This window comes from Pleuronectes platessa, chromosome 9 (genome assembly GCF_947347685.1).
Source record: "Pleuronectes platessa chromosome 9, fPlePla1.1, whole genome shotgun sequence".
NCBI lineage: Eukaryota > Metazoa > Chordata > Actinopteri > Pleuronectiformes > Pleuronectidae > Pleuronectes > Pleuronectes platessa.
The window spans coordinates 22,000,643-22,014,101 of NC_070634.1; the positions used below are offsets into that span (position 1 = coordinate 22,000,643).

The 13,459-nt window shown below is 43.2% G+C and overlaps 1 protein-coding gene across 1 annotated transcript in view; it reads right to left on the bottom strand.

The window, feature by feature from the left end:
- hmcn1 (hemicentin 1) overlaps window positions 1-5,026 on the bottom strand; it is a 77,295-nt gene extending 72,269 nt beyond the window's left edge. Inside the window, exon 1 of the mRNA XM_053430487.1 lies at window positions 4,509-5,026. Within this exon, the coding sequence (XP_053286462.1) occupies window positions 4,509-4,767 (259 nt within the window). The 5' untranslated portion in view covers window positions 4,768-5,026. The remainder of the gene's footprint in view (window positions 1-4,508) is intronic.
- Between the last annotated feature and the right edge of the window lie 8,433 nt (window positions 5,027-13,459).

The window sequence follows — 13,459 nt, forward strand, 5'->3', positions numbered from 1 at the left end:
AACACCGGCTACATCCTTCATCCTTACGTGGTGTTGGAATCTCTACAGCTGTCGTACATGAACAAATTGTAAACAAGGACCAACACGGACGTGGTTTTAAGTGTTCCTGTAGAAACACTCAGGTATGTGCCGACTTCAGAGATGAAAGGGGGGATAACCCCTGAGCACCGATTACAAAGCTCGATGGAGTTGAAGCTGTTGCGCTAAGAGCACCTCGGGGCATTTCAGGAGGTGCGTGCACGCAGCCCCAAAAATTAAAGGCCAGTTTAATAATCCCGGGCAGGTCAATTAGTACATGAAACACACAGACACACATTGTAGTCTGCCACACTCCGCTCTCTTCCTCTAATTCTCTAAAACCTCCACCTCTCTGCTTTGGCATTCCTGCCTAATAGCATCATTATTGACTCTGTCCGGCTAAACGCAGGCTCCTTGTAATCTCGGACGGGCGGGGCAGAGCAGACCAAAAAATGCCGCTCTGGATAAAGGGAAACAAAGGGGAAAGGGGATGGTAGAGGAGGACGCTGCACGCCAACAAAGGGAGCTGTGTGACGGGGGCGTCTTTGATCACGGAGGAAGAAGGTTTTTTTTCTCGTGTGTCACTCCGCTCCCAGGGGCTCGGTCCATCTCGCTCAAACTAAAAGACGACTGGCAGGAAAAGGACACTCCATATCCACTCGGTTCCAAGAGGTCAGTAACTGATCTCATTTTTAAAATCTTAAATCTCAAAGGGTTCTTGATAGAAACAAGCTGGATTTTGGGAGATAAGCTGTTTTCAGACACAGACTCTAGAAAATGTCCATAAACTTGGGTCCGGACGTTTTCCAGAGTTTGCCTTTCACAGAATGAAACATGGGATTGTCCTGGTCAGGTGTATTCCCAACAGCAGGACAGGGCTGGCACCTGAGTGGATCATGCAGGAGGCAGGACACAGTGTATAAATTCTACTGGGGAAAGCACATGTTTTTCTGTTTACAGCACATCAACCCCAGCGAACGCCCTGATCACCAAAAGCTCTTGAATCTCATCGTCTTTCCAAAGTCGAGGCAAATATCCAGACAGATTCCCTTTCATGTGGATGCAACCACCCTCAAATGCTACAATGCTACAATGCACAGCTAACACCACACAACACAAAGGGCTGCCGTCTCAATGCATTCTGGCTGTGTCGAGGTCTCCCACCGACCCAAACCACTGACCCATCTTAACCTCAGCCAATTAAACCCTAACACAAGCACATACGAGATACCCACAAACACATCCCCTCACAGCACGGTGCCATTTACAAGGACGAGCATGTGTGTGTGTCTCAAAATGGACTTCTCTCAGACATGAACTCTGGGAAATGTCCAGACCCTATTTGCCGGAGTTTGTCTTTCCAGCTCAGACACGTCAACAACAACAGGAGAATGTCCAGTTAACGGAAATCTTTTTTTTTTGATTGTTTACAGCACATCAACACCAACATCGCCCTCGTCACCAAAAGCTCTCGACTCTCGTTCCCTTTCCAATTGAAACGTTTCGTCGAAGTCTTCTACGAATTATTTTCCTCATTTTTGGATTGTTTGTCGTGTGTAACAAAGTTTATTAACAAGGTCACTCGCCAGTCAGTTTCCTGTTGTACTCGCTCATGGGCACACAGACTTTCTCCTTATTGGCTAGCAGGAAAAGTTTCCGAAAATTCGGACATTAGCAATCTCTCACATACAGCCACTCCGGAAGATGTCTGGAGTTCAGTGCACGTCTGAAAGCTGCTCTATTGTAACGTGCTTTATGAATGGTTAATTGGAAAGCTGCACAATTTGACATCAGTGCCGGGACTAAGGCCAAACGTCCCGGCTTGGGAACGGCAGCAGCGTTGTGAAATAAACTTTATTCGGCTGTAAAATCTCAAATAAATATTCCATGAGTCCAGAGAGTCTGTTTGTCAGTACACCTTCAACTTCTCAGCCTGAGACTGGATTCTTTCATGACAGATTACTTGTCGTTCTCTGGATTGTAACTGCAGGAAACAAAAAGAGACGTCCGTGTTCACAGCTGTTATTTTAACAGTCCAGGGCGCTAATGTACAGCAGATTCCCTCATTAAGGGAAAGTCTTTTCCAAAAGCAGCCACGCTATGAAATGATAACACAACAGGGGCGGCTGTAATTCAACTCTAGCAGGATTTCATGTGAGTGTTCTCTAGGCCCACAACCCCTGTGCCTCAGTCAAATGACTTGTGAAGTATCCTCTTGCTTTCTTTCTTTCTCTCCCTGCAGGATGGAGGAATGGGACGGGATGGGGGGGGGGGGGGCTTCCTGACTGATCTTCCCACACAAGCCTGACCCCAATATCCAGGCATCCTCCTGACACTCTCGCTTCACACACACACACACACACACACAATACAGGCCGACAGAAATACACAAACACACACTCTAATGTTTACAATGTCAGATTGCAGTGTAAATAAAGCCGCGGCTCTGGGCCTCTGATTCAACAGGAGCCAAATCAAACAGGAGGGACCGTGTTATCGCGCTGGGTCGGAGGGAGAGCGGAGGAAATGGATCTGTGTCAGAGGAGTGAAACTAAGACTAAATAAAAAAGTTCCTCTGTAAAAAAAAAAAAAAAAACTGACTCTCTCCGAGGGTTAGTGATACTGGGAGGACAGAGAGTGAGAGACAGGGGCAGGACGACATTTGGGGAAATGTCCAGCGGTACCCTCTGGTTACAGTGGGCTCTGCTATTCATTCCTCTTTTCCCCTCCGGGCGATTTCGCAGAACACATCCTGACATGCTCGTTAACATGTTAAGGAGCCAATGAACGCCACTCGGTGGTGAGGGACAAACGCAAAGGACGGGCAGTTTGCAAAGAGAAGTCGACGTGCACTCAAGGTCTGTCTCAAGCTGCTGCGGTTTCAATTTACTGCGTGAGGGGGAAACAATGCAAGTTAGAATCACCATATTCTTTCATTACTTTGGCTTTATCCAGGACACGATGCATCACCGCTCTTTCATCATCTGCTAATGATCCTCGATTTACTTTCACCCCTGGGACGCACAACCCTGAATTCATCATTTGTAACACTTGTGTATACTGAGCATATTTCTTCTTCGGGGATATAATTATTATTCTAGGCACAGAGCTGTCGGATTGAATCAGTGATCGAGGAATCGGGCTCCATGAGAATTTGTGACATGCTGAAATTTAGTCCGAGGAGAGAAAACATCTGGAATAGGAATCTGCCTCCCCACCCCACATGTCACCTGTCTATTCATTTCTTTCCCTCTTTCAGATCTCTTGGACGAGTCGGTATCTACCGTTGCTAAGTGTACTCAGGTTGAACTGGGAGGAAGACGTTGTGTACAGATATATCTTGAAGTAGTAAGTCTGTACTATATAAGGTTCAAAAGTAAACTATGGCATGATTGTACTCAAATTCTGTCACTAGTACAACAAACACTCAGATTCCCCCCCACAGTTGTTTCACTATCAGGCATTGATGACCTTTGCAAGATCTACTGTTTTCGATCCCCACACCCTCCAAGTGGTTCAAGAGGTAGAACGGGTCGCCCACTAGCCACGAGGTTGGTGTTTTAAACCCCGGTTTCTCCACAGTGCCTGTTGATGTGTCCTCAGGCAGTGTACATGATGCAGTGTGCACATGGATGCCCTGTATGATTGCGTGGTCATCAAGAAAAGAAAATCCTTTCCTATAGTGACCAGTTCCCGTCTCAGCAGCATCTCCCCTGGCTCTTGTTGTTGAATGAGTGTTTCTTTGCAGGTGGGCACCGTCCACTTCTCACCTCCCAATCGGCACACAACCCCCCCCCCCCCCCCCCCCCCCATGACATGACATGACAGCAGCCTTTGATGGTGGTGTTTTTTTAGGCAAACAGGTAAGTGACCTCTCCTCCTCCTCTCAGAAAATAGTAATTACAGGATTTTAAATAGTCTTACCCTCAGCGAAACGAGAAATGTCATCTTCAGTACAACTGTGGATGTGATGGTGAATATGAATAGTTGTAGCTGAACTACCCACATTGAATCTCTGCTGGGTTTTGTCTGCATTGCCATACACCCCCGTGCCCTCAAATCCTACTTCGATGTGAATTATTATCTGTCGAGTTTAATGTGAGCACCTCTGACCCACAAGCCAAGGTTACTTTTAAAAGGCCCAATGATACAGTATATTGCCCAGGCATTAGCCGTTCAGAATGAGAGAGCACCCAGGGGTGATGATAATGATCAAACCTGAAGCCACACACACTAACCCTGACGGAATGCTAATGATAGTGACCGCCAGGCTGAACATCTGTGCGCAGAGACGGCTCCTGCTCTGGAGGTGTGAGGGACATTAGGCCTTCAGAGGCGGGTTGTCAGCAAACTATCACATTTCTCACGTTTCTTTTGTTTCCCTTGCAAAGAGCAAATAATCACAACACGGCGCAGCAGAGCCGAAAAGGGCCGTGCGTAATGAGGGAATTCAATAAAGACCTCCCGTGCCTGTGTGTTCAGTGCATTACCTGGGTCGTGGAAAGGCACCAGGGCGAAGTTGTACAGGGGTCTCTGCGGTCTGCTCAGCGAGGTCTCCAGGATCTTGGACGCACCCTCGATGACCTGGACCAGGTCGTCGTACATGGAACCGGTCACATCGAAGACGAACGCCAGGGTGGATGCGCCCTCCGGGATGTCTTCTTCCTTCACGGCGCCGCTGGCTGCGTCCTGCGCGGCGCAGAGCGCCACTGACAGCGCGAGGGACAGACACAACAACCTGGAGCCCATTTCTAACTTTTCTTCTCAGGCAGAGTTTTGTAGTTTTGTTCAGGGTGAATCTCGAGCCGACGGCAGAGACATCAGGCTTCCACACTGGACTGAAAAGTGCTCCGAGAGGTCTCCAACATCAGCCAAAGAAAGTGGAGTTAAGAGATTCCTCTCTGGTTTCCTCTGTGGGAGCTGGAGCCGTGTAGTCCCGGCAGCTGCAGCAGCGCCTGTTGTCTGCTGGATCTGCAGACTCAGGAGCAGGAGCCCTTGTTCAGCTCAGTCATACAAAGACCACCTCTCCGCTGGGCAGGAGGCATCCGAGGCGCAACGTGCCCCGTGCAGGAGGGGAGCGGGGCTGTGATTGGATGGGAAGGTTTTGGGTTCCTTGTGTGTGTCATTTACTTCACTTCGGTCGCGTTACTCGACAAAGACGTTACACGAAAACACACGCATTTCTCTGTGTGTCCAATTAACAAATGGTGATGCGTCATTTGGGCATTTATACGTGCCAATAACGCACCTGTTGTTCATGTAGAGAAACAGAAGCGAGTGATCTCACTTTAAATTCACTTTATTTGGAGGTGAATTCATATTGAACAACTTTAAACTCTTATATTCAAACAGAAAAAGTCTCAAACTGCAGTAAAACGTGGAACAATTAGAGCTGCTCCTCCCTGGATTTGTGCTGTTTGCTGCCATCTAGCGGTTATAACTGACACAACAGTTTGCAACCACTGATAAGTTTTTCCTGATAGTTTAAAAGCCTGTATTGTTTTGACATGTTGTAAGGTTCCTACATCAAAAACAGTCAAAGCTTTTAAATATGGGTGAAAAAATAAAATAGAATCCAATGGTTTATTGAAATGGTTATTGTTCAAATTAAAATGACTCCGGATTCAAACTTCTTCTGTAGTTGTCGGATTCAGAACTTCATTAGTGCAACATTCTTTCAAGTAGTGTGGCCGATCTGCAGTAAATGTTAAACTCACTTTAACATGTAGGAAGAGGATGTTTGTAACGTCTGTTAGGAAATGTTTTCCAGGAAGCACTTCCTCATGACAGGCAGGGATAATGTTTAGCTTCCTCGCTGTGTATTGGTGAAAGAAGCTAGTTTTTTGTAACTTCTGAGTTATTGTGATCTTCAGTTCAGCGTTACTCTTGTAACTCGCTCGACCTGATTCTGCATCATTCTGTAAAATGTGAGCTAAGAATGTATTTACTCAAGATTTAATCACTTAACAATATCTGCTTTTTTTGGATCAGTGAAAAGAAAGTGAAAAAAAGTTGTCCAATCCTCTGCAACAGCTCAAGATCCAACAAAAGGTGTTTGACAAATGTCAGTATTATATTATATTATATATAATATATATTATAATTATATTTAATTATGTTTACTTATTTCACCCTCACTGGATAATTGTAATATGCACACCTGCACTTCTTTGCTTAAACCGTCGCACTGCTCGGACTGTTTGTATTGTTTTGTTTTGCTTTGTTTTGTTTTGTTGTGTTTGTTTTTGTGATGTGTATTCTGTGTAAGCACCTGAGAGCCACTTTACCGAGTCAAATTCCCTGTTTGTGCAAACTTACTTGGCCAATAAACCTGATTTTGAAGACTTCAGTGTGTATTACTGTAAAAATACAACTTGGGTTCATTCTCTCTTGAGGTTGTGGTGTTGTTCCTCATCTTCATCAGCTTCTGCTCTTCTACGTCTGCGTCAAAGCTGCTCAGCCACACAGCAGTAAGGATGACTGCATTTTCCAGCCCAGACAATCAAACTGCATTTGTTTCTCAATCTGACATTTCAACCTCAAAAGGTTCCATCACCACAGTAAGCAACCTTCATTCGGTTGCTACTGCGTGCAGATACACTTTGACCAGGATATAGAAGAGTTGTGTGTCGGTGAAACACAAAAAAAGACACAAACTGGAAGCATTTGAGGATTCCAAGAAAACACATTATCAGTGAGTTTATGTATTTTAAACCGCAGGTGCAGACTTAGAAATTGATTACAGGCTTGTTGGTTGTTTATAAATCGTCCTTGTGTCTGTACACGGCCTGGTGAAAATCAAACTGTGTGGCAGGACTGTGACTGTCAGTATAAGATCCAGTTCATTTCCACATTGTCGACAATTACAGAACAAGACACGTTTCAGGAAAAGGCGTCGCAAAGAAAAGGCTCCAATTAAACCTACCTGTTAAATCGGGTCAATGTCATTTGTCGAGATGTGAAATGTGCACTGAAGAATTCAACACTTTCTGTCACTCGAAAATAGAAACCTGTCATGAACTCTTTTGCTCTTGTGTGTGTCTGTGAGTGTCTGTGAGTGTCTGTGCCTCCTGCTCTGTTTCACTCTGTTGTATCAGATTTTAAACATCAGCATCAGGAAAATTCATTATTCATTATCTCCAAACCCCCTGACTGGTGCAGAACTGTCATCCACACACATCATGTGGCCTGGTTTCCCCCCAGCGCGCCCAGACGAGGCTCGAGCTATAGGTTTATTTATAGTGGTGCATGACGAGTGCTGACAAGTTGAATATCTCAGGAGAAAATCCTCCTTGATTCGACGTTGAAAAGTCTTTGAGTACTTGTGGCACATGGCGATTAGTCCTGCTTGGCCCTGCAGTGGAACCGGGACCAGTGGGTAATAATGTTGAGTGAACAAGAAGTACAAGTAGAAGGACAGCATACACCTTGACGGAGGTAGCAATAAGATGGATACTAACTTTTAAGAGAATTTTGGAATTCGAAACAACTTTATTTGTCCGTACAGGGTAATTCAAAGAGACATGGAACACGTCAAAAAACAAGTAAAACAAGAAAGACAACGATGACAGTGCAATGACCACGGACATTTAAAAAACAGGGGAGTTAACTGAAATTCAAGAGTGAGAGAAGTGTATATGAATGTAAAAGGATGGTGAACAGGACAACGGCTGTTATACATTCATGAATATACAGCCATGTATATTTATCAGGACTTGTCAGTCATGCTGGTTTAAAAAAATTTTTTTAAATCATATTAAACCAGCTGTTCATTTTTCTGAATAACCCTAACCCTAACCATGTCATAAATTTCCTATATAATGTAACATCCATTGAACCTTTGGTTACTCTATATATCTTAGCCTCCGCCCCTTTGTATGTTTCTTTAAAAAGTAATGAAAAGGGAGAGAGAAGTAAAATAGCACATGCCGTACATTCCTTTTTGGAAATTGGTTTGCGACCCCGTCAATAAACCGAATTTAGAAGATGCTGTTAATGCTCATTATCTATTGAAATTTCAAATTTATGATTTTGAAACATAAGAACTACCCGTCGTATCTCCAGCATTATAAAGTTTTTGGTTTTGTTAAGGCAGGCAAACAAAATGAGTACAGCTCAACCACTGATGTTCTTGTCTCCGTCTTTATATATTTTTGTGTCTTAACTCTTTCTCTATTCGTCTCCATCTCTCTTTGCTCCCTCCATCTCTCAGGGGGTCTCTCTATGATATGTGCTACCATGCAGGGTCAAACTGTCAAATAAACTTGCCCTTGTCAGCCCCCTGCCTGTCTGCTCTCTCCTGGTTTTTGTCTTGCCCCTGTTGGCCTGGAACTTTGGTGGAGGAGAACAAGAGGAATACATATAACCACAACAAAAAAAAATGGCACAGATAGACGCTCACTCTGTTTTCGGACATGACCTATCTCCTCTCTATCTCCATCTATTTGAAAACCTTTTGGTGCTTTGAGGTGCTATCATTAGTATTATTGTGAGCACTAAGCTCACAAGAATGGACCCTATACATTTAAAAATACATTATATTTCTGTCTGGAGCGGGTCCTCTCTACGGAGGCAGCCATGTTTTTTACAGTAGCCCTAACTGGACAAACTTAACCTTTTGAATTTCTATGACAACTGAAGTTACCACAGGTTCTCTTTCATGTTTAGAAGGGGAGGGGGAGGTGAAGGGTTATTCAGCTGCAACATGCAACTTAACCACTAGATGTCACTAAATTCTACACACCGAACCTTTAAGACATATTGAGTTGTTACAGAGGGAAACCTTTTCACAGCAACATCCTGCCGCAGTGTTCCAGCTCCGAGGCGAGGACTTAAATATACATTTATCTTCAGATATAGAAAGAAATTCCTCCCCATCGGGGAATCAAACCTCAGTCATCCACTTGATATGCGTAGATACTAAACCACTGTGCTAAAGAGGATAGATATTGATTTTGCATGGCAGTAAGGATTAATTAATGATGATGGTCGCACATCATCTGGTCCAGTAGCAAACTGGCAATTCACAATTTTCAACTGAGATGTTTAACTTTAAGATGAGTTTTAAATCCTTTATATTCTATTTTATTTTTGAATGGGATTCATTTGATGAGTCATTTGGATTACAAACAAAATGCATCTTGAGATTTTGAAACGTGTTAAGAAGGACATAAGAATGTATGGATTCTGGTTGATAATTATTTTTGAATGTTTCAGTTTTGATTCAGGCTGAAGAAATGATTCAATATATTCTATTTGTCTTTTGCTATTGATTATTAACATTGTAACTTTTTACTTATTCATGCTGCTGTGTGATGTGGCAGTGCTATAAAAATAAAAAAGAGTGAGTGCTTTTAGGTTGCTTATTATGACGCAGAAGAAGAAGAAGAAATATAAGAAGAAGAAGTAGAAATAGAGATATAAGAAGAAGAAGAAGAAGAAGAAGAAGAAATATAAGAAGAAAGAGAAGAAGTTGAAATAGAAGAATAGAAATAGAAGAAGAAGTAATAGAAATAGAAGAAGAAGAAATAGATTGCTCCACACTAACAGCCATTGTAGACTGGAAACAATTGGCATATTTTTGCACTAGAGGGAGCTACTGCCCCACTGATACCTCATTTTTCTGCTTCATAACCGGATGAGAGCACAGAGACCATGAGAGCAAGTTGAGTTTTTAAAGAGTTGCAGACATTAAATGTTAAAGGAGAATATTAAAACATATTTAGATTTAGAGGGACACCCCTGCTGTGATAGGATGTGATAGTTTATGTAAGAATTGGGGAACCACAATCGAGAAAAGTCTGGACTGTGATTGATTTGTGTGCTGATAGGTTGGTGACTTTTCTTGGAGAATTGAAGTGGCCGATTTGGATCATGCACCTGAATGTGTGAGCCCAAGCAGACGAACCCAGGACGCTCTGTAGGTGTAAGTATTAGTGAGATTTGTTCCTAGAGGCCATGGGTCAGCCACCTGGTTTCTACTGGGTGATGTGGATGGAAAAGTGGTGTGGAAACATTCAAATAAGAATTCAAATGCAACTTAAATGGGCACACTCAAATGATGCAGGGAGTGAGCATCCGCTGACGACAACTTTGCACGGCAATCAAATCAGGAGGCTTCTGGAAAACACACCTTGGCAAATCCAGCAAAGGGGCAGCGATTACACAACCTCTCTCCCAGCATAAATAAATCACGTTCTTTCCAAGCCGAAATAACAGGAACAGGAAAAACAAGACAAAAAGGACTGTTGATTGACTCACTCACACTTTCTCTTTTTGTGTAAGACACTTACATTTCTTTCCACTTCGTCGGCAGGTTAACAAAACAATTGACTCATCTCAAAGGGAGAAGCTGTGAGTCCACATCACAGGGCCGGACGATGTGGCCCAAGAATCAATTGAGACACAAATTTCACATCAGTCAATATCGTTAATTATTATGATAAATGTCACATAATTAATTATTTTGAGTTTTAACACCTCTTCTTAATGAGCAGAAAATGAAAATATTTCAAAAAAACTCTTGCACAACCATGATATCGATATATATATATATATATATACTGGACTTTTCTTATCTTGCTATGAATGAAATTTATACTGCCATTGTTATTGATTCTGTTGTATTGCCCAGTCCTACTCTACTGGGTGATTCCCAGGAAACAAGGAGGAGTGGTATATGCAATCTGAGCCAGAGAGCTGAAGGCATTGAAGATAGAGAATGAGATGTGTATCTGCTTTCAAACGAACTTCTTCATAATTTCTCCTTGGCACATCTACGGACACGTATTCGAGGTGTTGACAGCGGATTCCGTTCTGCTGATGTGGAAGCATGTGAGCAAACAGTACTGAGCATTGTTTGAGTTCAGCAGGAGATGGTACACTTTGGTTTCATCATCACAACCCAGTTCATCAGGTCAACCGTTCAAACAAACCTCGGTGAGCTTCTGACTGTTCAAGTGTAAATGATTAAAGCGGCAGTGTAATGATTCATTCATCATAACAGCAGGGAATTCACTTCAACCTTGGATTTTGGGGGATTATTTCCCCCGGATGATCTGTTAGAGGAGAAATTACTGCACCTGGATTTGTAATGTAAAACAGATTGTTACTGTACTTCAGTAGAACTTGAAGAGTTTACTAATGGAATATGTTTTGATCACTTTTCCAAGGAAACTGATAAAACAGGTCCAGCCGTATTTGACGCAGCACAAATGAGTGATTGACATTGTAGCCTGTTGGTTCAGTCTTGTTTTGTCATCGTGCCAGCTCCACATCATGTCTCACTGTGACATCACACATTATAATCTTGCTTGACAGCTTTTATTAAAAAAGTATTTTTATGAATTGTATTTTTTTTGTTTTCTAATACAGAAATGATTCCATCCTGTCTGTTGATTCAGGTTCTGCTGGAAAAACAGCTGTCAGTGTTACTTTCTGTACATGAAGCCCAAGACGATCCAGGACGGGCTATTGGCAGCGGTTTCCCTGTGTCAGTCTCCGGTAAGGCTTGGAAGCTTGGCAGGTACGCACCTGCCGGAGGCCGTTGATCCAGAGATTAACCGAACCTGACAAAACCACATAATTAGGTGGACTTGTCATAAAAGGTTGCATAACTTCCATTTCCATTACACAATAACCTCAACCCATATTTCACAAACTCACTTTAGACTGACTTTCCCCTTCAGGCTACCAGTACATTTTTTCTTTGGAGGAGACAAAGCAGAACACGAAACATAGTTCAGATCACAGCCCCTCCTTCGACCCTGATGTTGTTGCGTTGGCATGTTGTTGTAATGTTATGAAAATAACATGTTTTAGGGAATCCTGCGCTAGAGCTCTCTGAAAGAGGGCAGGTGGAGGTTTCTGAACCGCATGATGATATGTGTGATGATTGTTCTTCCTAAGAGTTCTGCACAGACACGTGATGAAGGCAGTCAAGATAAGTAGAACAAAGGAGGTTAGGTTTTAAGGATTTCACAAAATATATCACAACAAAAGTCTGCATGGAACTTTGTGGAGTGATGGGACGATGGCCTTGGATCCAGGTTCCCCCCCACACACACACACACACTTGATGTAGCATTGAAAGATAAGGTGTTTTTTGCAGGGAATCATTCATGGGCCTCCATGAAAAATAAATCATGCATTTTTGGGAACTGTCATCTTTGATTTGCAATTTGGTGAGGCTTGAATTGACGTGGACTGTTGGGTCTCTGCGTTTGTACAAACATATAAATCCTGCCTCCTCCATGTTACTGGATGGTACATGGACCAAGGTATGCAACACCACATAAAAACAGGAAATAGTCCAAAAGGTGCAGAGGCCCTTAAGGGCTGCACATCATGATATGATGGATGCTATTCCACATCGTCTGTTCTCTTTCCTCATTTTCTTGACAGTGTGTCCTCTCTCTAGATGAGGACGTCACACCTTGTTGAACCTTATCAGGCAAATTGGGTTTGCAGGCTTGTAACGCAACAGAGATCTAACACATGTAATTATTGATGAAATATTGTAGGGGTAGCAAATTAAAGATAATGTACAAACATTAAGGCTAAAGCCATACAAGAGATCAATAAGTGATCTGAGCTGAAGATGAACTGATGACAACTGATCACATTTCAACAACTAAAACAATATGAAAATCATATTTTGACACATAAATGCTGCCTCAAAATTCCTTATTCACTTTAATTCGATTTTATATCATTTATAAAGCACAAAATCACAACTTACATTATCTCAAGACAGTTAACATAGCAAGGTCCAGACCTCAGAACAGTATAGAGAAACCAAACAGTTCCCACAATAGAAACGAGTACTTTGTCTCTTTGAACAAGAGAGGTATAGAAAAATGTCTTTAGAGGGGGACGACAGGAAGGAAAGAGTCGCGCCACAGTGCAGTTCTTATTCCAGCATGTCCCTGCCCACCATTGGAGGGGAAATGGGTGAGAACGTGCCAGAGAAGTCGAGACAGCCATGGGTTTGTTTGTCATCCTGTTGTGAGGAAACACTTCTGCACATGCCGTTCACAAACAACCCACACAAACAGGTTTCTCTCTCTGTTTGTGAATGGTTGTGCTGGTGTAGTAGTTTATGCTGTGCTAGTGCAGGGCTCCCACAGGACGGGCACCATTGTGGCACACAGACGTCAGCCCCTCTGTCTCCAGGCTGCCAACCAGGCCGTCCTGCATGAGGCCCAGCAGAACTAATCCCTGGACCCACGGCCGCTCCTCTCACCAAAGTCCCTCTTTTGTAGTGGACATAGCTCATCAGGCCAATGAGGCTCAGTAGCCGGGCCCATGCACACCAGCGCACCTTTTGTAATTCCCCTCCATTCTTCCTTTTTGTCTCTCTCCCACTGCGGCTCTCTCGCTTTCATAAACACACACTGTACGGTGTAGACGGGGTAACCACGCGAATACCAGCATGTGTGTG